We start from the raw sequence: 22,946 nt of genomic DNA on the forward strand, positions 1-22,946 counted from the left end.
GAATAAAGAAAATAATAGACAAATCGTGTGTGTGTGGGGGTGTATTTATTACATTGTTGGGACCAAATGTCTCCACGATGTGATAAAAATCTGTTATTTTGATGTCGTGGGGACCACCTTTTCAATCCCTACAAGGGGAAACTCAATTTAAAAGGTCTGTGAATGCAATCAAAAAACTAAAAATGCCAAAAGTCTCGTATTTTGTTTGGTTACTTATGGTTAAGGTTGGGGCTGGGTAGGGGTTAAGGTTGCCATTGTTGGGATTAGAGTTTTCCCCATAGAAACAAATGGAGAGTCCCCACAAATATACAAATACCAACGTGTGTGTGTGTGCATCTATACTGTCACACCACATGGAAACCAAGACATACTTAGAAAGAAAGTTAACCCTAACCCAAAGTATGTACTTTTGTACTTGTGTGCAGTGCAGGGAAGAGTCTATCTCCTGCTTTAATGGATGCCCTTCAAATGCACAGTGAATGTGTTTGGCCTGCAGACCTGATTGACAGTAGCGCCAACGGAGCCTTGCAGCACCATCTGAAGCATCTTGGCATCAGGCTGTTCCCGATGGGTGGCCACAGCCAGCTCACGTGTCTTCTTCTGCATGTCTTCGATGGCCACCTCAATAGGCGTCAGGTCAAACTGTGGTAGGGGGATGGAGAGAGAGAGAGAGAGAGAGAGAGCTGCTTCAATCACCACCCTCACCTGCAGCACAGACTAAACCCTGTGCCTGTCAGAAAACTGCAAGCATGTGTGTCATTCCTGGATTGCTACCCTCAGCGTCAACAACAGATGGTGCAGGGCTTAAGGAAATGGACTTTTGGACCTAAAGGTTGCCGGATCAGTCCTATCGCCATGAGTGGAACTGCTTCTGTAGCCTTGAAAAAAAATTGCAATTAATTTGAACTATATCTGTAGATAAGCAGCTGTACAAATAGACTAATGAGCGCAGCAGTAAGTGATTAGCATCCGCTACAGAAATGAGTCACATACTAAGGGCAGTTTTTCTTATGAGGACAGTTGTCATGTGGAGACCATAAAATGCAATTCCCTTTGTCAGTAAGTGCATTCTGGTTCATGGATTTATTGCCCGCCCCTGACATTAATTAATTGGCTGCTCTCAGGGTTTTGGAGGTGGATGGTGGTCCATTGGGCGCTTGGGGTACCTCCTCCTTCTGGATGACGTTGAGGCGGGTCTTGATGTAGGGAAAGGCGTGCATGGTAGTGAGGATGGTCTTCCTCTTGTACTGCTCGTTGAGCTCGCCCCGCGGCCGGCCGCTCTTGGTGAACGGCGTGGTGTACATGAATCGCCGCAGGTTGAAATTCTTCTCGAAGTTCGTCAGCCGGTCCTTCAGCTCATAGTCGTCGAAGTAGGGCTCCACAAAGGTGATCTGGATGTAGGCCTAGGTGGGCGTGCGAGAGCGAGAAAGAGAGAGAGGAGGGAGGAACTGACATGTGAATCTAAATGGAAGTTAAACCAGGTCACGGCACGACATCTTGAGTTATCACAAGGAGCTTGAACGTGAGGGGTGGTGGAAAGCTTCCCTTTTACAGTAGAGGAATGCGAACAGCCCATGCATCTGCACAACTGTTTCCCACAGCCTAATATACAGTATTTGGACCGGTTCCCTCACCTTGTTTGGATTTAGCTTGTTCTTGTCCACTGGTATAGAGTCCTTAATTATCTCCAGAGCATCTCCTCCGAAGCACTGACTGTAGAAAGACTGCACAGGAGGAACGCCATGCAGAAATGTTACTGCGTGCTACTTCGTCCTCTTTAGATGTAAACAACAGGCGCTGTCGACCTGTTCAGATACTCACACCCACTGACCTGTGCACCTACAAAGATGCAGACTAACTAAAAAGCACAAACACACCACAGTCATCAGTGAATACATGCTGCAACACATCCGCTTCACGTTTTATAGTGGAAAACATTCCTTTGATTTTAGTTACATGCTCTGATCAAACACTCAGCATGTTTCCTGCCAGTGCCATGAGTAACTAGGCCATCTCTGTCCCGCTGCTGTGCATTGTTTACTTTTGTTTGTTTACCTCCAGCCTGTGGGAGATTTCTGGAAGATGAGTGATCCCAGGTTCCTTGTAAATAAACTCCCGTTCATCCAGGTCCCCGAACTTGGCCCCGTAAAAGCCGACGCGGAAGTATGTTCCGAACATCCTTTTGTGGCCCTGGAGATGGGACACGTGGTGTTATCGTTAAGTGCAGACGAACGCTCCACAACATTCCCACGCAGCTAGCGGCTTCGCTCTTCCTGTAGGCGTCGCGGCATGACGGGAAGAGCGAAGTGCATTGCCAATTATGCAATTAACTCAATGACATGCTAACGTCTTTGATTATGAGAGGGCTGGAAATTATAGGACGGTGCAAAATGCCTTCTCCGGTGTAATTGTGGTGTTTTGAGAATGCCTACCACGTTGATTTAAATGTAATGAACCTGGCTGGGGGGGTTATATCCGACCAGCCGGTTACCCCCGCCAGGTTTACCTTCTGATTGATGTTCTCGAAGGCCTTCTGCAGCTTCTCGTGCGTCGAGGCCAGCTTGCGGAAATCCCTGTGGGCCTCCAGGATGGGCAGAATGATTTTGTAGACCTCATTGACGATCTCGTACAGACCGCCCTGCGGAGTCGAGTCAATGGGACGGATGCGTGACTAACCGGGGGGCAGGGGGGGAACTCACTCTCACTTTCTCACATGGATGAGCTGAATCGCTGCCTCTATGGGCCACATGTTTAGACCGCATACACACACACACACACACACTGTGCCAGGGAAGGGGAGGGGTACAGTGCCCAGGGCGTCTCACTGGGCGAGACCCTCTGGCCCTCGGCCAGCATCACTCACGTTGCTGAAGAGTTCGGCTGCCAGCTCCAGCAGCCCCACCAGGCCGTTCTCTGTGAAATACCTCGCCGAGCACACGCCGTCCTCGTCGGGGGAGAGGATGTCATCCGACACCGCCGACTCCTCCAGCACGTTGGAGGAGACGTTCTGCCAGAAGCAAGATTCCCCATTAGAAAAAAAAAAAAATCCACCCTAAACTTTTCCTACATCATTTACCACTTTATATGGCAGGTCTGGGACCCATAACTGAAACTATTTATCGTTTTCCTAGAGGACAGATTCCCTAAGACAACGTGACGCCCAAACAGTTGCCCGTTTTACGTGGCAGGCTTTCTGAAGCGCTCGGGCCTAAGCTCGCAGCTCAAGTGTACAAAAGCTCACAAGAATGTGACCCTGATGCCTCCCAGTCACATGTCTGCACCTGCTGCTCCAGTAATGGCCGGTTTGTATGAGGAGTTTTTAAAAGGTACATTCCTTTCGAGTGCGGTCACACTCAGGCGTAATCATTGACCGAACAGCTACGTCCAGCCTGGCCGGGAACAGCTGAGGAGGCTGTAACGCTGTCAGTCTCCATCTCCCTGGATGCCGTTCCCCATTAAGGAGCAGCAGGCGAGCCGCCACCAGTCAGTCGGCTGAAGGCTGGAGTTCCGCCATGCAGGTACCTGGAAAGTGACACTGCCCACCGGCAGGTATTTGTGGTCCTCCAGCATGCTGAGGTACTCAGCCACCAGGGCGGCGGCGTGCACCAGGCACATAGCCGCCTCCGTGAAGCACTTCCGGGTCTTGTGCTTTTCCGCCATGTTCTGTAGCCACGTCAGCCGCAGGTCAGGTGACGTCTGGTAGCCCTTAGCGATCCTGGGGTGTCGACCAATCGTCAGTAAGTTGTGCTACATCTCATTTGCATTTTTACAGCAGAATGGTTTTGAGAACTTTAAGACAAAATGCAGAACTTGATTTAGAAATGATAAATTCCATCCATTTATCAAGTGTTCTCAAATCACAAACAAACATGGGCTAATTCTACACACGAGTAAGGTGCTAGTAACTATAATGCAGCTTATTCAAAATTAAAATTAATGTTCCAAAAGTCACAGCCACATTTTCCATTAACTAATCATATACTAATAGCCCTTTATTATGGTGAGGCAGTTTATCACGTCGACAGATATCCCTGATCCTGTTACACTCCCTTGCAGGTCCAAACAAAGCAGCAGTTAACATTTCAACCTGCCAGTTTTAGGCACGCGCTCTGAAAATACACTGAGGAGCACACAGACAGACAGACACGGTGCCCAGGGCAGTGCTGCCCAGCTGTGCTGTACTTCCCAGAACACAGCAGGGACGGTACTTTAGGCCAGTTGGCGTAATGCTTCCAAAGAAAGAGGAGGAAAAAAATACACAGAGACCACAGCGAAATTGGAAGCAGAAGGAGCTACAGAGGTGGTGTGGCACACAGGGGTTATGTCATGGGTTGTCGGGGAGGGGGCAGTCTTCTGAACTCTGATGTGGCGGCAGTCATTTGTTAGGATCACTGTAAATATCGCCTACCCGCTTTTTAAATAGAGGAGTGTATGGCACAGTCGTCCTTTTCATAACCCACTGTGCTACTGTTTGTTATTTTTAATTGCTTAGACTCGATGGTGTGTATAGACCGAGGTCCTGCGTATGAGAAGTTTATGCGTGTTCCAGTGACTGTAGCACCTGTACATAAGATCCATCAGCATCTCAGGATCTTCCTGGAACTCCCTCATCTTCACCGTGTCGGACAGGATGCTGTTGAGGTTCCTGAGCAGTTCGTCAACCTGAGTACGCGAGATAACCACACCCTTCAGCCAAGCCCAGCCAGAGGGAGCTTCAGAACCCAACAAGTACACCTGAGCAAACTTCTGTGCATTCGCCAAGCCCTGGCCAGTAATACCTGCCCCCGTTAGGTATGCCCCCGCCCCCCCATCCAGCCTGTTCAGAGGGAGACGCCCTTAGTTTAATAATGACTGAGAGTAGAGTACCAGTGATAGTCCAAGAGAACTTTAAAGGAGCAGCATCATGACGTCTTTGCACTTTCTGTAAATATGTCATTTCTACAATGTTCTTTAGTTGTTCATATATTGTACTGCAGTGTTGGGCATTTCAGGTTCAGAAGCTACAAATCCAGACCAATATGGTTTCTACTAACCATCTGAGCATAAAGAGTCACAGTCACAGAGTATTAACTGGTTGGTAGAAATCTTGGTCTGGATTTGTAGCTTCTGGACCTGAAATGCTCAACACTGTTGTACTGTGAGGTGTTTCTTCTAAGCATCCTGGAGTATTATTTTGCACTTCATGTACATACTGGTGATAAAGTGTTCCGAGTTTGTCTGAATAGTGATGTTTATGTCTGTGCAATACTATAAGGGGCAGCGACAACACAAGGTGAATCTGTAAGGGCTTCCATCTGAAAGGTCTGAGACTCCAGGACTTTTAGGGAGCAGTTTCTTGAAATGTGATTAATGTCACGGCGTAACGTCTTGAAGCAGCAGTGAGAGCCAGGGGAAGCAGAACTGGGGCGGTGGCATCCCAGCGGCACTGCGGCGACACGGTACCTGCGAGGGGAACTGCGTGGCCTGCATCTCCGTGTCCTCCTCCGCATAGGACAGGATGGTCCGCAGGGAACGCCGCAGGTACTCCTCGTGGAAGTCCGAGGACTTTCCCACCAGGGAGGCCAGGGACATGGTCACCTGCATCTTCACCCGTGAGAAATTCTGCACGTTTTGGGGGAGGGGGGTGGGACAAAAAGACACAGCCAGCTGAGCCAGGGGAAGGTAAGGGCTCAGAGCCACACCATGGAAACGGGGCCCTCTGCTCCAAGGCGAGACTCACATTACTTATTGATGCTATAAATTCCACACAAATGGTATTTGCCTTCAGCTGAGGCCCTTTCCGACCCGCTCGAGTGTCTGAGTTATTTTTACGGCCTGTCACTGGCATGTCTGTGAATCGGTAAGACCAGCTCTCACACCGAGAACCTTGTGGTGATGCCTCGTGCTTGCAGCCTAGTACAAGATCCGGCGTATTCATTTAAACAAATTATTTGCCAGCTAATACGTAGATGACACCTCTGTCATCTTTATTTTTCCATAGCTGTTGCTGGTGTCTGATCTCATCGATTCTGCGATGTTGTGATCCATCTTGTTTGGCACAATAAAATGGCAACGCAATCCCTCCGATGGATGCAGTTAATGTCCCTATTATGTTGCATCAGCGATACGGCGGCGTTTCTGGCGGTCGTTGGCCATCCTTAGGCCTGCGGGTCAAGCTAAAACAGCAGCTTTACAAGCGCCCAGCGCCGCGGTCAATCCTGCTCCCCCCGCCCCCCCCCCGAAATCAAATCAAAACACGGCCGGAAACCAGTGAGTCATCCGGGCAAATTAAAGGCGGTCCGGTCTGTGGCTGCGTCAAAGCCGAACACACCCGCTGCCAGCGCACAACAAACGGCGAGAGAGGAGAGGACAGGACCCCAGCATGGAGGGAGGATACATTACCCACCAGCCGGAGATTGACGTACACGTGCAGGGAACTATTTTGCCACCGACGCGTGGCCTTGATTAAAGGAAACGTAGGATAAACACAGGAAGGACAGCCAGCTCTCGGTGGAGCTGCCTGGCTCTGATTGTCGGGGCGGTGAGGAGCCCCCCCAGTACCCCAGCCGAGGCAGGGATCCTTACGCTGGCCGAGCTGTAGCTGTATCGCATGATGAGGTACAGGGTGGCGCAGGCCTGACTGCGGTTGCTGTCCACGCAGCTGCTGCAGTACTGCAGCATCTTCTGGCACAGGTCAGCGCATTGCTCCGCCTCCTCCTCGAACAGCAGGTCGCCGTACTGCAACAGTGGCACAGAGAGCTGTTATTTCCACCAGGGGGCACAAGGAGTCGGCGAGGGGACGCCGGGAAGCTCGGTGTGTGTACCTTCACCACGAGGGAGCGTAGCGTGCCGAAGCAGTGCGACAGGAAGGTGGTGCTCTGGTTGCAGGTGAGGCAGTGGAGCAGCACTCGGAGCACCCCGCCTAGCACACCGTCCTTGGAGTCCACCACGGGCACGCCCTGCACGGCAGCGGGGCACGCCGGGGCATGGGAGAGAAAGAAGATATGGGTTGGGGTTACGCAATCAATCCATCCATCTGCCAGTCACTTATCCTGGACTGGGTTACATAAAAAGGCACAACACTGGGGTGGCTGAATGGGATGCCAGTCCATGGCAGGGCATGTCCAGGTGCCCCCTAAAACACACAGGCATACAGCATAGACCAGTGTTTCTCAAGCCGGTCTTCCGGGAGCCCCAGACAGGCCACATTCTTCTCCATCCTGGCTCCCAGTATACCAGTACCAAGCAATCAAGAGCACAGAATACAAGTATGATCCATCACCTCAGATGATTTAGAGATAGTGGTCACTAAGAGGAGAACGTGCAAACATGCATACACAGTGTAGATGTCTCCTTTAGACATGGGAGACTCGTCATTAAAGTCCATGTCTGGCCTATTCTGGCCTGACCTGCACTCACGCATAGTATGATGTAGTGTGTGGAATTATTTCTAAAGGTGCATCTACAGGAGCGATTCGAACCCCCAACCGTGGAGGTATGAAGCAGGTCCACCAGCAGGACTGTGCAATGCAAGCCCGTTTTCCTGGAGGGGGCAAAGCCTCATGCTACACTCAGTGCCGGCAGAGAGCTCCCACCTGGATGATGGTCTCCAGCATGTCCAGGATGATGAGGTTGGCCTCGGTGGCCAGATTGCCGCTGATGAGGGCCTCCTGGTCCAACTCTGCCTTCGTTCTGAGAAAATGCAGGAGGGATGGGGGAGGGGGGTCATCGTCCCCATCATACTTCTCCCCACACCCTGGAGGTATATCTACAGGTTGGGATCAGAGCCCATATTTCTGCACTGACTTGTCCTGCCTGTCGTTGGTCTGACGCCACTGTGTCAGGTCTTTTCTCCAGCGGAGGTTCTCCCTCTGGCCTATGGTGCGGTCAGTACCTGCGAGGTCAAAGGGGTTTGGAGGTGGATCACAGCTGAACACTGTACCAACGTGGAACCAAGACGGCCACCACACTAAGGTATAATACTATGCGTGAGTGCAGGTCAAGCCAGAATAGGCCAGACATGGACATTAGTGACGAGTGTCCCATGTCAGTCCTTTCTAAAGGAGGCGATGAGAAGGACCTGCTCACCTCCCACGCGCTTCATCATCTCTCCCCGGGCGCCCATGCCACCCAACAGCGCCTCCTCCAGGCGGGCCTTGGCTTGCTGCGACTTCTGGAGAGCCTGGGTGCTGACCTTGTCGGAGCTCTGCTTGCCCTGCAGGATGCAGCATGTGATTGGTTCACACTCCACTCCACTGAAGCCTTTGTCCATTAAAGTTTGTGTACTGATTAACTGGTCTGGTTATCAGGCGCTACCAGTAAGGAATTTAATCCCCTCCTCCCCGGGAATTTCATGGCAGCCTTCACAAAGTGAATGCTGATACACATCTTACAATTAAACAATCAAATTAAATTTAAAGTTCACACAGCTGCAGAGATGTTTTTATATGCAAATTATATCCAAACTGAAAAACTTGCAGGATAAAATGTGATTTATCAAAACAGTGTATTTCAAACAGCAACGTGACAAACACTTTGGTCGAACTGCCATCCCCAGTTCCACTGTTTCTTAAGAAAGCATTTGCTTGCTTTTATTGCTTATCTGGCCTTCACGTGAAGCTCGTTTCATTCATCTCTCCACTTTTAGGGAGAGCTCCAGAGAGGAACTGTGACCTACGCGGTACTCGAAGCAGGAGATGCAGATGGTGAGCAGCTCCAGCAGCCGACCAAGCTGGGAAGACGGCATGTCCACGGTCCACTTCTGGATCAGGCTCTGCTCGGCGTTCTTCATGACCCAGAGGAAGCAGACGAGCAGGTTGCGACTGGTCTCTGCCGTCAGGGTGCCGCTGGCCTTCGAAGACTTAGACAAAGAGGCACAAAGAGTCGTTTGCTGTGTTTGATGCTATTCGAGCAAGTCTGATAAGTGCGAATTTAAAAATCTAGCATGCCACAAGTACCACTGACATTATTTATTCAAAAAATATGTAGCAGAAATGATAGTGTGGTGTAGTAACTATGGAATTTGAAGCTGCAAACAGGTACTAACAGGTAGCTAGAACAAATACTACTGTTTGGCAAACTGACTGAAAGATCACAATAGCTATATCCTGAAAGACACGTGAGATAAAGCAACCAGAGTTCTGATGAGGTTTTTCTCAACAGGAAGAGCAAACTATGGATCTCTCACCCCAGACATAATAGAACTTAAAGAGTTTCTCCCCAGGGTGCTGAAGGGGTTGCCTGCAATCGCCATGGCAACTGACTGATTGATTGGGGTGACGCTGTCGGCCTCGTCCTCTGGGCCCCCTGACTTCCCTTTACCGCCGCGGGAGTCCGCCACTGCGGGAGCAAGAGGGCCATGTGGCCACAAGTGTGAGCGGATATGCACCAGACGCCAGAGAGACCGAGCCAATGAGGTGGAGGGAAGGGGGCAGGGGATCAATATTTCTATAACTCCAAGGCCAAATTTTCACAGTGGTCCAGTTCATGCACCTGCCAACTTCAATGCAGTGCAACGGGGACAAGGGAGCCAAAGATTGTTTCAAATTGACCGTCTTCAGCTGGTACAATAGTGACAAATTCTACATGTGACAAGCAAGGTAGAGATGGACTTCTCAGTGGTGTTTCAGTAAATCCTCCTCAAATTCAGATTTCTGCTTTTTTTCAGTATTTTTACAACCATTGAGGTCAAATCTGTTTTTTTTTCCACATCTAAACTCAACCTCAATTCAACAGGTAGTCATGTTGGAATATTTCTAAAAAAATATTGAAGGACTTAACATTTGGCATTGAAGAGAAACGTATCTTAGGATAAAAACAGAGGCCAGTGGCCTAAAACTGACCTGTGAAGTCGAGGTGACTAAGGGAATCGATGATAATGCCCACAAGGGGCAGATAGAGAGCCGCGATCTTTGACCGGACCTCAGGGCGGCTGCATCGCAAGTCCAGGTCGTGAGCGCATAGCAGGCTATAGATGGCATTGATGGCCTTCCTCTGCACCTTACCCCTGCAAACACGGAGAGGCTCAGGTCAGCGAGCGTCATCAAGCAACCAGGAAACTCGTTTGCGGGGGGCGGGGGCGGGGGGAACGATGCTACAACGCTACGATGGAGGGTGCTACATATCACTGTGACACAACAACTACCCGTGTGCAGGTTATAGACCGAGACGGGCATATAGAGAATGGTAAACTGAAAAACAATGTAGACAGACTGATTAAGATGCTCTGATTAAGACAGACATTTCACCATACAACACAAATTAAGGCAGGCAGACAAATTGAGGTAGGCTAACAGATGAATCTTGTTAGCACGACAGGAAGACTGAGACAAATGCTTTGATCGATATTTACGCCTTGATGAATATCCTTGTTATAAAAAGAGAGACAGAAGGGAAAAAACAGAGAAAAGAAACAGTGTCTCATTATGCTTTCTCATCACGTACAAAAACAATTATAAATTTATATTAATCAATAACCCACGATGGATAATTATCAGTTAATGTTTGCGTTTTTATTGTTTATATCTGATACATCATATTTTGTTTGCAACATTAAAATAAGCTAAAATAAATACCCAGCAGGGAGGAGACTGGAACAGAGAAGTGAATCGACAGATAGACACTTACAAACTGAAGCCCGCAAAAATATTCACTAAATCAAGCCATATGAAACCCACCAATGATCATACAGACAAAAATACATAGAACTTAAACATAAATACGGCATTGGGTTGGAAGACAGATGGATAGAGGAAGACAGGTTTAATACACTAGAGGATAGAGATTCAGATCAGATGCAGACAGGTGCATTGATACTGGAAGATTCAGACAGAATGAAATAGAGACTTAGATACACTGCGACAGCAGATTCAGACACACAGATACAGGCAGTGAAGACTGAAAGAGACAGATTCAGACAGGCAGGCTGAGACAGGCAGTGAAGACTTAAAGAGACAGACAGATTCAGACAGACAGGCTGAGACTGACAGTGAAGACTTAAAGAGACAGACAGGTTGAGACAGGCAGATTCAGACAGACAGGCTGAGACTGGGAGTGAAGACTTAAAGAGACAGGCAGATTCAGACAGACAGGCTGAGACTGGGAGTGAAGACTTAAAGAGACAGGCAGATTCAGACAGACAGGCTGAGACTGGCAGTGATAACTGAAAGAGACAGACAGATTCAGACAGACAGACTGAGATGTACCCCTCAGACTCCATGTCCAGGGCAGCGTTGAGCTCCGTCAGCAGCAGGCCGGTGAGGTAGTGCTGCTGCTTAAAGTCTTGTGAGAGGTCAAACATACTCGCCACCTTGTTCTCCTGGAAGCTGCAGCCCGAACCAGAGTTCTGTCAACATCGAGAGAGGAACTAAGTAAGGTTACCTGAAGTTTAAGCATTGTGATTACTTCCACATCTCATAATCTCTCAAATTTATGAGGCAGCTAATAATTCCTTCACAATAAAGACTTGTCATTCACTCACTCACTCACTCACTCATTCATTCATCTTCTCTGTGGTCTTGAGCCTATCCCAGAAACAATGGACGTAAGGTGTGGAATTACTCAGGCAAAGGTGGAAATTTCAGGTCCAGAAAATAAAGATCCAGATCAAGATTTTGCTTCAACCAACCAGTTGAGCACAAAGAGTCACAGTCACACTGATTGGATGAAACAAAATCTTGGTCTGGATTTAAATTTTCTGGACCTGTGATCTCAGGGCAAGACTTTTGTCGATAGAATGGAACAAAGTGTTAGCAGTATATTGCAGAGCAGGACCGCCTACCTGCGAAGAGATGGATGGGCAGGGGGAGGCGGGGGCAGAGGTTGGGTGCAGGAAGAAAAGGCTGAGATTCAGGTAGTGTTCATGGCTGCACAGGACGCGCAGGAACTCCAGCCGCATGGTGATCATGGTGGGCAGGGACGTGCTCTTCGCCGACATCTGGGGGGGGGGGAAGCACGCTGTGATGTGGGCAGACATACAGGCGTCTCGTGGGCAGACACACCGTGGTGTTCGGTATGGGCACCTTGGACTGCAGTTAAACAGCGGCCCACATGGGCCGGGTGGCCTGTTCATCACCGTCTTTTGATAGCACCGGTTCAGACTGGGCTTACCTGGTTGCAATAATTCTTCACAAGCTGGAACACAAAGCCCCGGTCCATGAGCGACAGGAGGTCATACAGGAAAAAGGCCAGGCTGATGTTGACTTTTTCTGCTTGTTCCAGCTCCTTAACAGGGCAGTTAACAAAAGGAAATGCTCGTTCAGCCAAATAATTTGAACCTGTTTCCATGAAAAACTTTCTAACCAATAACAATTTTAGAGCAACCAGTGACAATCCCCATTGTTATATAGCATGGTTTCCCTGGTGCCTCCGTACCTTCTGCTGTTTCACCAGAATGGTTCCGATCTCCGCGGTCACCACGCTCACAATGGTGGTGATGTCATCTTTGAACCGATCAGAAAAGCGGCTCCTTCTGGGGATGCTTTGCTTCTCCAGCTGGGAGACGTGCTGAGCCATGCTCTTCACCTGAAAATAAACCAGTCGACATACGGATCCCAGAACACACGTGAATACTGGGAATGCCCTGGCAAGAGCACATGGAAGATTATGGACGCGTAAATGGATCTGTTCTGCATCGAGCGACTCACCAGGAGCTCGAAGAAGAACCAGGCATACTTGTAGGCATTCTCCCGGCAAACTCCGGTGCTAACCACCATCTGCAGGGCCACCTCCTCGTGGAACTGCTGCAAGTGTGTCATACAACAAGGTAGGGCCCGTCAAACAGCTGGAGATTCCCCATGTCGTGGATTCACCGAGCATGGCCAAATGCTGTAATAATCACCGTGCTGGCCGCCACACCATAACAAACACCCCAATGATTAGTGCTGTTACATAGCCTGTGCTGGTTTGGTGATGCCACGTGGCCTTTGTGCTTAAAGTGACAACCAAGTGTTTCAAGGTTGGGAAACTCAGATTACCATTTCATATTAGTAATGACACGCTCTGTTGTATGTCAATATGGAAGAATGGATGGATGGATGGCTGAGGTTACTTAGCCATAGCATTTGATTTCTTAAAAAGTCTACAATTGCAACAAGTTTAATCAACATCTAATGAAGCCTAAGGAAAAAGTATGATTGGTTAGCTCCCCCTCCTGGTCAGAGGGAGTATTACCTTTTTATTTCCCGGCCTCATGGCCCCTGCGGCCTGGAAGTAGTTGTTTACGTCCACGAATGTGGACATGCGATTGCCCACATGATTTAAACCCTACAGGAAAATCAATAAATAATCATAGTTTCCCAGTGTGCTGTGGTAATCACTGCTCAGTCCTCAGACTTCCCAGGCAAGCAGTACATTGGCACCAAATACTGGCCAGTACAAAAGTAACATCATGTAAGTACTGCCCAGTAACTTGTACTTTCAGGTAAGCTGTACTTGATATGTAAGTAAAATGAGGTAAGTATTGTTCAGTACCTATGCAGAACAGTTCCCATTTCCCAGTAGACACCATTCAGTAACACAGTACTGCTGCCCCGTAGCCCCACACTACCAGCCTTGTAGCCTCACAGCACCCCCTGGCCCTACACCACCTTCCGTGTAGCTCCACACTTCCCTGTTGCCCCACATGGCCTGCCCATTAGCCCCACACTGTCTGACCCATAGCCCCACACCACCTGTCCTGTAGCTCCAGACCTCCCTGTAGCCCCACACCACCTGCCACATAGGCCCACACTGCCCACCCTATAGCTCCACACCCCTTTGTAGCCTCACACCACCTGCCATGTAGCCCCACACTGCCTGCCCTGTAGCCCCACACCTCCTGCCACATAGCCCCACACTGCCCGCCGCATAGCCCCACACTGCCTGCCCTGTAGCCCCACACCTCCTGCCACGTAGCCCCACACTGTCCGCCGCATAGCCCCACACCACCTGCCACGTAGCCCCACACTGCCTGCCCTGTAGCCCCACACCTCCTGCCACGTAGCCCCACACTGTCCGCCGCATAGCCCCACACCACCTGCCACGTAGCCCCACACTGCCTGCCCTGTAGCCCCACACCTCCTGCCACGTAGCCCCACACTGCCCGCCGCATAGCCCCACACTGCCTGCCCTGTAGCCCCACACCACCTGCCACATAGGCCCACACTGCCCACTCTATAGCTCCACACCCCTTTGTAGCCTCACACCACCTGCCATGTAGCCCCACACCTCCTGCCACATAGCCCCACACTGTCCGCCGCATAGCCCCACACTGCCTGCCCCGTAGCCCCACACCTCCTGCCATGTAGCCCCACACCGCCTGCCCTGTAGCCCCACACTGTCCGCCGCATAGCCCCACACTGCCTGCTCCGTAGCCCCACAGACTCCAGCACCGAACCTTGGAACCCATGATGCCCTTGACCTCAGCGTCGGCAGTGGCCTGGATATCGTGGATGTCCGGGTTGCTGCTGCTCAGGACACGCGACTGCAACAGCTTGGAGCCCACGGAGGTGGCCGAGGAACGGCCCATGGTGTTATAACGGCCCTCGGGGTGCAGCTGGTGCCCGCCGGTGCCTGGGGACCAGTTTACCATAACTCACATCACAGAGCAGCTGAGGACCAACGCAGGAGAAGCCAGGGAAAAACAGACATACACATTCACACAGAAATAGATATACAAACACAGCGACACATAGTACCTTACTATAAATACATTCCTGTAAATATTTTTTTCCTTCTATATTACTCTATAATTATCAGAATGAGAATACTTTCATTATCCATGAGGAAACCGTCGTTACAGTTTATCAATATTTATAGACATTTGTTCCTTTTTCAGATAGTCTATTTCCTCTCCTTTAGATACACAACAGTCATTGGAGAAACATACACTGTACACATTACAGAACTCAACAAAAGTGACATGTGAAAAAGTATATATCCTGAACTACAAAGGTGAGATAGAGAGCCCTGAATCTGTGCTTTATGAAGCAGGAAACTGAGATGACTCATAAACCATTATAAAATTACAATGTAACAAAACAACACACCAGCTGGAAAGGAGTCTTTATGATATGTCATATGGCATCTAACAAGAGTCGTATTCTCTATATAAAGTAGTGATTATATTTAAAAGCACTTTATTATAGATCAGGGTAAGCTTTTAAAATACACCTTTAGAACAGATAATTTAGAACCGCGTCACGGTCAATGAGAAGTGTTTCCACTTCTTCACAGTGTGGACAGTGCCAGCTTGCATAATATACTAATAATTTTTTCAATTTTGTATTAGAAAATGCCAGTGATATTTGTAAACTGGCCCATACCTGTATACATGAGTTAATCTAGCCATGAACATCATTGACCTTCTAAAAGAAAGAAGACTGCTAGATAGAAACAATATCTGATTATCTACAACTTCAATGAAAACATTACAATTGAAATGCTTGTGTAAATTAAGATCAAGATGATCCAATGGCCAAAATCTTGTAGATAGAGTGGCATGAATGTAGAGCACAGATAAACCTATATATAGCGCAAAACAAAGTCTAAAGACAGTATACATAGTGCAAACAAATTAGGATCTGCTGATGGAACATTTTGTGATTTAAAATAGATGTCTGACTTGTATGCGGTTGCTAATTTCTACGGTGACACAAGAGTGTGGACCTTACCGGTGGTCACGATTTCACGATGAGTGTATGGCAGTCGGAAGACGAAATACAGGTAGGTTGCTAGGAGACAGTTCCTTCCTTGCTGGTCCTTGGCCAGCTCTTGGCTGTTGTGGAGGCTGTTGACGATGGATACCACAGATTCAAAGGCAATCTGGGCCAGGTTAGCTGCAAGACATGCAAACACACACCCCAATCAAACGCTGTTTACACAGAGCATGTCATTCACAGAGGCGAAGACAACCCTGGCAAGTCTAGCATAACATGCATCAGGGATCACGCACAAAATTTAAGCCAGAACAATTTTGTTTGGCAAAGTTGGCAACAAGTTTCATTGGATCAGATCTTTGCAAAATGAGGATACCCAAATTAGATACAATACTGAGCAAAAGGCTGAACCACTTGCACACCACGTTTAGCTAATCAAGACCTCATCAAGTTATTGAACTAATAAAGTTAATTCATTCAATGAGCTGGCGGTGAAATTGAATGAATACGTGGAATGGCAAATACTGAGGAGAGGTTTAGGAACTGAAGCAGTGTTCGTCTAGCTGTCCATCAAGGTGACAGTAACTCTTTGGAGAACAGAAGAAATTCTTGTTACTTTTTATGGTGTTACTGTTCATTTGCATATATTATAATGTTAAATTATGTTTTTTTTTCTGAGCAAATATACAATACTCATAAATAGCTTTAAACATGACATTCTAAGAGCATTACATTGTATCTTACCTGAGATTATCTGAGATTATCACTATCTTACATAACAAAGTAAAAGCAGATTTTTATGACTGTCTCGAATGCCAGAGGTGGAAGTACCATGTTACCGTTGACAGGTAACTAGCCAATGACCAGCTTCTTCCTGAAAGTACCTCTTCTGATTGGGCAGTGAGAATCACTTCAGCCCTCCCATGCCCCTGTGCCAGGCCCTGCCCCTTCATTCCTGCACAGCCTCAGTCACCTGTCTGCCCTGCGATGACCATCGGCTGGAGAATGAGTCTGAAGAGCTTGTCCAAGACTTGATGGAGGAAGAGCACGAGCGGCTCCAGGCCGGACGAAGACAGAGAGATGATGCTCAGCTTCAGCTCGTGCTCCAGCTTGTTCTCTGGGATCTTCTCATCCCGCACGCGGATGGGGAATGACGCTCTGCCCTCCAGAGCATGGCAAAGAGTGAAAAAGCGCTCCAAGTGGTTATCCTAGACACAAAAGACAGGGGAATTGGCAAGGGTGAGGATTTCAAACTGTCATTCAGTAATGACCTCCCCCCCCCCCATTAGATAGGAACCTAAGCTACAGAATCCCAGCTACAGACCAATTACCTTTGGTAATAATGCCAATCCGTTAAATCGCTACAAGAATGCTATGGGGTCCAATTAGCCTCAGACTTGGCTTCACCTGCACGCGTCATGTCAAACACATTCTCGTTGTTCAAAATCAAGGAATTATTGCCTCACTGATAAACAACAAAAAGAAGGTTCCTAAGTACAGCACGCACCTGCGTGTGTATAGAAGATACAGCTTGGACCTCCAGGTTAAAGACGCCCTTGTGATTTTCCATCCACCTCACCGGGGGAACCTGATTAGGTATTTTCTAAGAAAAACAAAATCAGACATCAAAGGGAAAATGAGTCATTGACTGATAGCAGGAAAAAGGAGTCTGATAATGGCTCAGCTTGCCCACCTCGGGGGAGTGTAATGAGTAATTAACAGGAAGTCGATCCAGGGCCACAGGAAGGCAGTACTGTCCCGTCTGGAGGCGGTCGTTGTTTATTATTGGAAGCCACTGCAGGGGAGACAGTCACCATGGTCACAAATATGTAGCATTATGAATGTGTGTGTGTGTGTGGTTTGTATTTACTACATTCTGGGGACCAAATGTCCCTACAATGCGGCAAAAATTGTTACTTTATAGCTTGTGGGGCCATTTTCAGGTCCCTACAATATAAACCTCAATTTCATAAAAATCTGTGGATGCAATCAAAAAAACGTCTCTGTGTTTTGTTTGGTTACTGATGGGCTGGGTGGGGGTTGAGGTTGTCATTGTTAGGATTAGGATTTTTCCCATACTGTATAAATGACTGGATGGTCCTGACAGAGATATGAATACAAATATGTGGGTGTGTGCATGCGTGCGTGTGTGTCAATTGGCTCATGCAGCACGACGGTCACACACCGAGTAGCCAATGAGAGTCTCGTTGGCCCCTCCCTGATTCTGCTTCTGCTGGCAGCTGATGTGGTAGAAGGTAAACAGCAGGTGGTGACGCTCTGTCACTCTGGCCGGAAGCTGGATCTTCACCTCCTCGTAAAAATCCGGCGACCTGAACAGGGCAGTGTGTAACAAGGCTTAACTGAGAGCTTTCCCAGCGTCCCCTCATTTCCGAAACTGTCCTGACAGAGATACGGCACTAGTGACGGGTCCTATACAGTATCGTTACTTATGGTTGAATCTGTGTGCGTGTACGTATTTTATTTTTATTTTATTTGCTTTATTGCTACCACCCATTTGGTCACCACAGAAGCTGTAGGTCACTCAAGAACCCTTCATCATTTTACTAATAATGACATAGTAATGAAATTAGGTTGGAATGAAATTGCTTTATGGAAAACATACTTCTGTGTTGTGTAAAGTTTAACATATATACCCACAGTACTGTGCAAAAGTCTTAGGCTGGCAAAGGAAATGATGTCGAATGTAAAGTTATGATATTATGATGGTAAAACTGTCACCATATCCAGTCCGAAACCTCTCTTATAGTCACCTCCGTATCTGCAGCAACTGTCCAATACGCCCAAGTATTTTTTGACTCGACCACTATCCCACCCAGAATGGCTAACCAGTACCTCACTGGCTTTTTAAAGTATTTAATTAATTAAATGAGCTTTTGATAAAATTTAACAATTACATGGAATGGCTGAGGTGCCCCTGAGGAGAGGTTAGGGAAGTGTTAATTTCTATTGTGCTAAACGTAACTGGCATGCATTCTAATATTAAACTGTTTTAAATATGTACTTATTACCCCAATAAATAGCTTTAAAGATTTCTTAAACTGAAGACTTTTGCACAGTACTGTATATATGTATATATATATATACACACACACACACACGCACACAGACACACACACACACACACACACACACTGTGGCCACTTCACCAGGTTCAGCCACCTAATACTGGGTAGGATACTCTTTATTTTATTATTTTTGCACTTGTTGACTTCCTATTAACTTTAACAAATCTGGCCCTTTTTCTCCAGCCTCTCTAATTAACAAGGTATTTTTGCCCACAAAATTGCTACTGATTAGATGTTTCTGGTTTATCACACAATTCTTTGTAAACTCAAGCAGCCACTGTGCATCAAAATCCCATGACGATGGCTGTTCCTGACATTGTGGAACCACCACATCTGGCATTCATCACTTGTCATCAGTCAAACTGCCATGGCAAATTCAAAGTCATGTATATCAAATGCCTTGCCCATTCAAATAATTAGTAGAACAGTAATTGAACCTATTGCTGTATATATAGAGTTTCAGCCACATGATTTGCTATTTGGAGGGAAAGACTTTTAACAAGTACGTAAAGCTAGGAAAGTGTATCTATTTATGTAGAATAGCAGATTCTTGGGGTACTTGCTTGTTATGGTAAGTGATTGGTGTGTACACCTCCTGTACAAATTCAGGTCCACTGGATTTCCCAAAAATTACCTAAAAGGTAAAAAGGAAAATGAATATTAAAACACCAAAATGTTTGTATTTCAATAAGAGAGAGAACATGCAAATTCCACATAGACTGAGCGGGGGATAGACATAAACCCCCAGTGGTTGGAATGTGAGGTAACAAAAAGACCCACCGAGCAAACACAAACAATATATTATCACCCTATTTTATATATATATAATTATATACATGTTAATAAACATATTTGTCAATCATTTACAATAAAATTAAAACCAAATAATAATTCTATGGTCAGCCTTTATAGTTAAGGGAATCATCAGAGAAAACCTTTGAAATACAGTAAAACATTGGATTGCGAGTAACTTGGTCTGCGAGTGTTTTGCAAGACGAGCAAAAAATTTGTAACCTAATTTTAAGTTGATAAACAAGTTGATGTCTTGCAATACGCTTTGTCTGCCTGGCATCATGTGATCACAACTCAACTGATGGTTCTTCTCTCTCTCTCTCTCTCTCTCTCTCTCACTGCGGGATTTTGGGTAATCGTTTCCCATGCTCGGTCTCAGTCAGCGTGCTTCACTCGTATAGTCAAAATTTAGTAGAAAAGCACCATCTGAATAAGGGTGTAGCAGTGCGAGCAATTAATCTGTTTAACGACAATGCAATGTCCACATTTCCGCGAAATCGAAAAGGAGGCAAAAGAGGACGGGTTCCTTGTTAAAATCACACAAACAGAAAAAGATTCCAGTGAGCCAACAGTAGCAGTGATTCCGTTAGTTATAGTGAAAGTCGTCCTACAAAATGACCCTCCTCTTCTCCTCTCTCGTCTCCCTCACACCATCCACGATTCTTTTCAAAGATAAAGTGCAGGTTAATTTGATTTATGTATTTTTACTTTATATTTTGTGTTAATCCATTTTCATATGAATATTTTTGGGCTGTGGAACGATTCATTTGAGTTTCCATCATTTCTAATGGGAAAATCTGCTTCGATATACGAGTGCTTTGGATTACAAGCACGTCTCCGGAACGAATTATGATCGCAAACCAAGGTACCACTGTATAAGTACAATAATATTATCAAAGAAAATGTTGCATATTGCTAAGTCGATCAAGAACTGCATATGATATATGAATGCATGTTAAAGGTTGCTGTGGTTACACAGTGTTCAGCACTGCGGTTCACACCTTCAGAGGTGTTGCCAATATTCCGTGTCCCTGCGCTTCACCATGCCCCCTGTATTTTGTGTGGGTTGTTAACTGCCCGCTCTGAGCACCTGCACCTGGGCACATAGGGTACCCGGCACGTAGGGCACCCGGCACGTAGGGATCCCGGCACGTAGGGATCCCGGCACGTAGGGATCCCGGCACGTAGGGCACCCGGCACGTAGGGATCCCGGCACGTAGGGCACCCGGCACGTAGGGATCCCGGCACATAGGGACCACGGCACGTAGGACACCCGGCACGTAGGGCACCCGGCACGTAGGGATCCCGGCACGTAGGGCACCCGGCACGTAGGGATCCCGGCACGTAGGGCACCGGCACGTAGGGTACCCGGCACGTAGGGATCCCGGCACGTAGGGATCCCGGCACGTAGGGATCCCGGCACGTAGGGCACCCGGCACGTAGGGATCCCGGCACGTAGGGCACCTGGCACGTAGGGATCCCGGCACGTAGGGATCCCGGCACGTAGGGTACCCGGCACGTAGGGATCCCGGCACGTAGGGACCCCGGGACAGGGCACACTCACTGGCAGACAAGACTCCTGTTCTTCCCCACTCATAAACTGGATCTTGATGGTGATGTTCCTTGCTGATGCCAGCCTGTTTACAAAGTTCAGTCTCTGAGGATAAACATACAGCAGGTTCCTGAAAAGAAAGAGAAAATGGCTGGTTTTACAAGCCAGGTTGTATAATAATGATGGTTAGGCTTGAATAAAAGGTGTCTCCATCTTAACGTAGAGCAGTGTTTCCCAATCCGGTCATTCAGACTACTTTAAATCCAGCTTTGTCATACAGGTCCCAGCATAGAAAGAACACACACACACACACACACACACGTTAACTTCTTAACTTGAACAGTGACCGTCACAAATGCACATATGTAGTTAAATACATCTAGCTGCAATTGAAGTGAGAACTCAAACACCAAATAAAGTAAACTTGAACAGAACACATTTTTCATACCAAACAAGAAGATCAAAATAACAACCAGCAATAAGAAGTCAAGGTGAGGTGATTCCATCAGAAGTGCTCCTCAGCATTATGTATAATTAAGGACTAGTCCAAGGGCTTTCACCAATAGATCTGCAGAGTTCTTCCAGGAGCACCACAAACACATTCTTGTCTTCATACAATCCTGATATTGTCCTGCATTTCATGCTGTTAGCCACTGAATATTCAACATTACAAAATTCATCATGTTGCACTCGTCCACAGTTTAATTAAACAAAGGAGACCCTCTCCTGAAGAAAAAAAAACATATCTTAGTCATGCATTAGTGGTTAGGGGGTTCCTAGCCAGGGTCCATTTTCATTTGTTGCTCCCTGATTTGACGAAGGTGGAAGATCCCTAGACTCAGCAGGGTCTTACAATGCAATGCTTTTGCTGAACACTAGGGGTCTCTGTCTTCCTGTATTGCATGCTTGAAACGCGCTCAACTGGGTTTATAATCTACTTCATACTGCTTACAGTAAAATAACATAGCATCATAAAAATATAATTATGATGTGTGGTTAGATGTTTATTTTTTGTGATTCTTTTTGTGATTGTTTATATAATTCCATCCATCCATCCATCCATTCATTTCTGCTTAAGCAGTTGTGGGGAGAGGTGTGGAACACATCTCAGGAGGAAGCATAAGGCATAGGAGACCTTGGATGGGGTGCCAGTCCATTGTAGGACACCATTATTTTACAGTTAGTTAAAAAAAAAAACACGGTAAAGGTTGTTTCAGGGGATGAGGAGCAGGAAACAGGTCGCTGAGGCTGATAAATGACTCTGAAACACAGGCTCTTATTCTCAAGAGCTTCCTGTAAGTTACTGAGCTGAGTTAGCAACTGCAGCGTCGCAGGGATGGGAGTTACGGCTGTATTTATTACTTGCCTCCTGACTTCCATGACAATACCGTTAAGTAACATTCGCCTGTGGGCCTTCAGCCCCCAGACTTCCGACAAACATATGCATTTAAGTGTATGAATCAAGGCTGCAAGGCGTTAGGTCAGACAAACACATAACACAGAAGGAGAAAATAAAGAATTGATTCTGAAAGCAGGGCCTTTGACAAAAGAAAATGTCATATGAGCATTTGATGGTGACATTATCGTAATTCACTTCTCAATTCTTGGCTCGAACAACGACACTCTTCCTCTCGCGGCGAGGCCGTGCTCCTCTTCCAAGGCTGCTGAGCCGCCGTTCTGACAAAAGCAGACGTCATTCGCAGAGCGAGGCCCACCCCTAGGGCACGCGGCTATTATACCGCGCTTTTCTTCATAAACATGTAAACAAACCATCTGCAGTCTGGGGTATTAATGCGCCCGACAGCGCCAGGGCCAAGCGGAGGTAAGTACTGTCTCTGGTGACTGTGCCCAAGAATGCAAATAATGGGCTCAGTATCACTTAATGTTTTGGCGCCACTGAAT

At 47.3% G+C, this 22,946-nt stretch overlaps 1 protein-coding gene across 7 annotated transcripts in view; it reads right to left on the minus strand.

Annotated features, from left to right (window-relative positions):
• The window catches only part of dock8 (dedicator of cytokinesis 8), a 60,653-nt gene that overhangs the window by 4,524 nt on the left and 33,183 nt on the right, over positions 1-22,946 (minus strand). For 3 of the 7 annotated variants that reach the window (XM_023802890.2, XM_072708588.1, XM_023802891.2), the window contains 32 exons: positions 21,057-21,174; positions 19,264-19,334; positions 17,800-17,944; positions 17,308-17,409; positions 17,122-17,217; positions 16,588-16,822; positions 15,630-15,794; positions 14,354-14,529; positions 13,150-13,242; positions 12,624-12,719; positions 12,352-12,501; positions 12,088-12,201; positions 11,759-11,914; positions 11,184-11,323; positions 10,331-10,345; positions 9,822-9,985; positions 9,167-9,318; positions 8,657-8,839; positions 8,068-8,194; positions 7,786-7,873; positions 7,575-7,671; positions 6,804-6,938; positions 6,565-6,717; positions 5,443-5,601; positions 4,562-4,662; positions 3,523-3,715; positions 2,864-3,007; positions 2,507-2,638; positions 2,056-2,190; positions 1,635-1,724; positions 1,167-1,403; positions 499-642 (listed from right to left, as the gene is read on the minus strand). In XM_023802890.2, the coding sequence (XP_023658658.2) occupies positions 499-642; positions 1,167-1,403; positions 1,635-1,724; positions 2,056-2,190; positions 2,507-2,638; positions 2,864-3,007; positions 3,523-3,715; positions 4,562-4,662; positions 5,443-5,601; positions 6,565-6,717; positions 6,804-6,938; positions 7,575-7,671; positions 7,786-7,873; positions 8,068-8,194; positions 8,657-8,839; positions 9,167-9,318; positions 9,822-9,985; positions 10,331-10,345; positions 11,184-11,323; positions 11,759-11,914; positions 12,088-12,201; positions 12,352-12,501; positions 12,624-12,719; positions 13,150-13,242; positions 14,354-14,529; positions 15,630-15,794; positions 16,588-16,822; positions 17,122-17,217; positions 17,308-17,409; positions 17,800-17,944; positions 19,264-19,334; positions 21,057-21,174 (4,306 nt within the window). Of the gene's footprint in view, positions 1-498; positions 643-1,166; positions 1,404-1,634; positions 1,725-2,055; positions 2,191-2,506; positions 3,008-3,522; positions 3,716-4,561; positions 4,663-5,442; positions 5,602-6,564; positions 6,718-6,803; positions 6,939-7,574; positions 7,672-7,785; positions 7,874-8,067; positions 8,195-8,656; positions 8,840-9,166; positions 9,319-9,821; positions 9,986-10,330; positions 10,346-11,183; positions 11,324-11,758; positions 11,915-12,087; positions 12,202-12,351; positions 12,502-12,623; positions 12,720-13,149; positions 13,243-14,353; positions 14,530-15,629; positions 15,795-16,587; positions 16,823-17,121; positions 17,218-17,307; positions 17,410-17,799; positions 17,945-19,263; positions 19,335-21,056; positions 21,175-22,946 lie in introns of those variants that run through there. The other 4 variants (XM_072708589.1, XM_023802888.2, XM_023802887.2 and 1 more) reach the window with 4 other exon arrangements.

Source organism: Paramormyrops kingsleyae, chromosome 2 (assembly GCF_048594095.1).
Source record: "Paramormyrops kingsleyae isolate MSU_618 chromosome 2, PKINGS_0.4, whole genome shotgun sequence".
Classification (NCBI taxonomy): domain Eukaryota; kingdom Metazoa; phylum Chordata; class Actinopteri; order Osteoglossiformes; family Mormyridae; genus Paramormyrops; species Paramormyrops kingsleyae.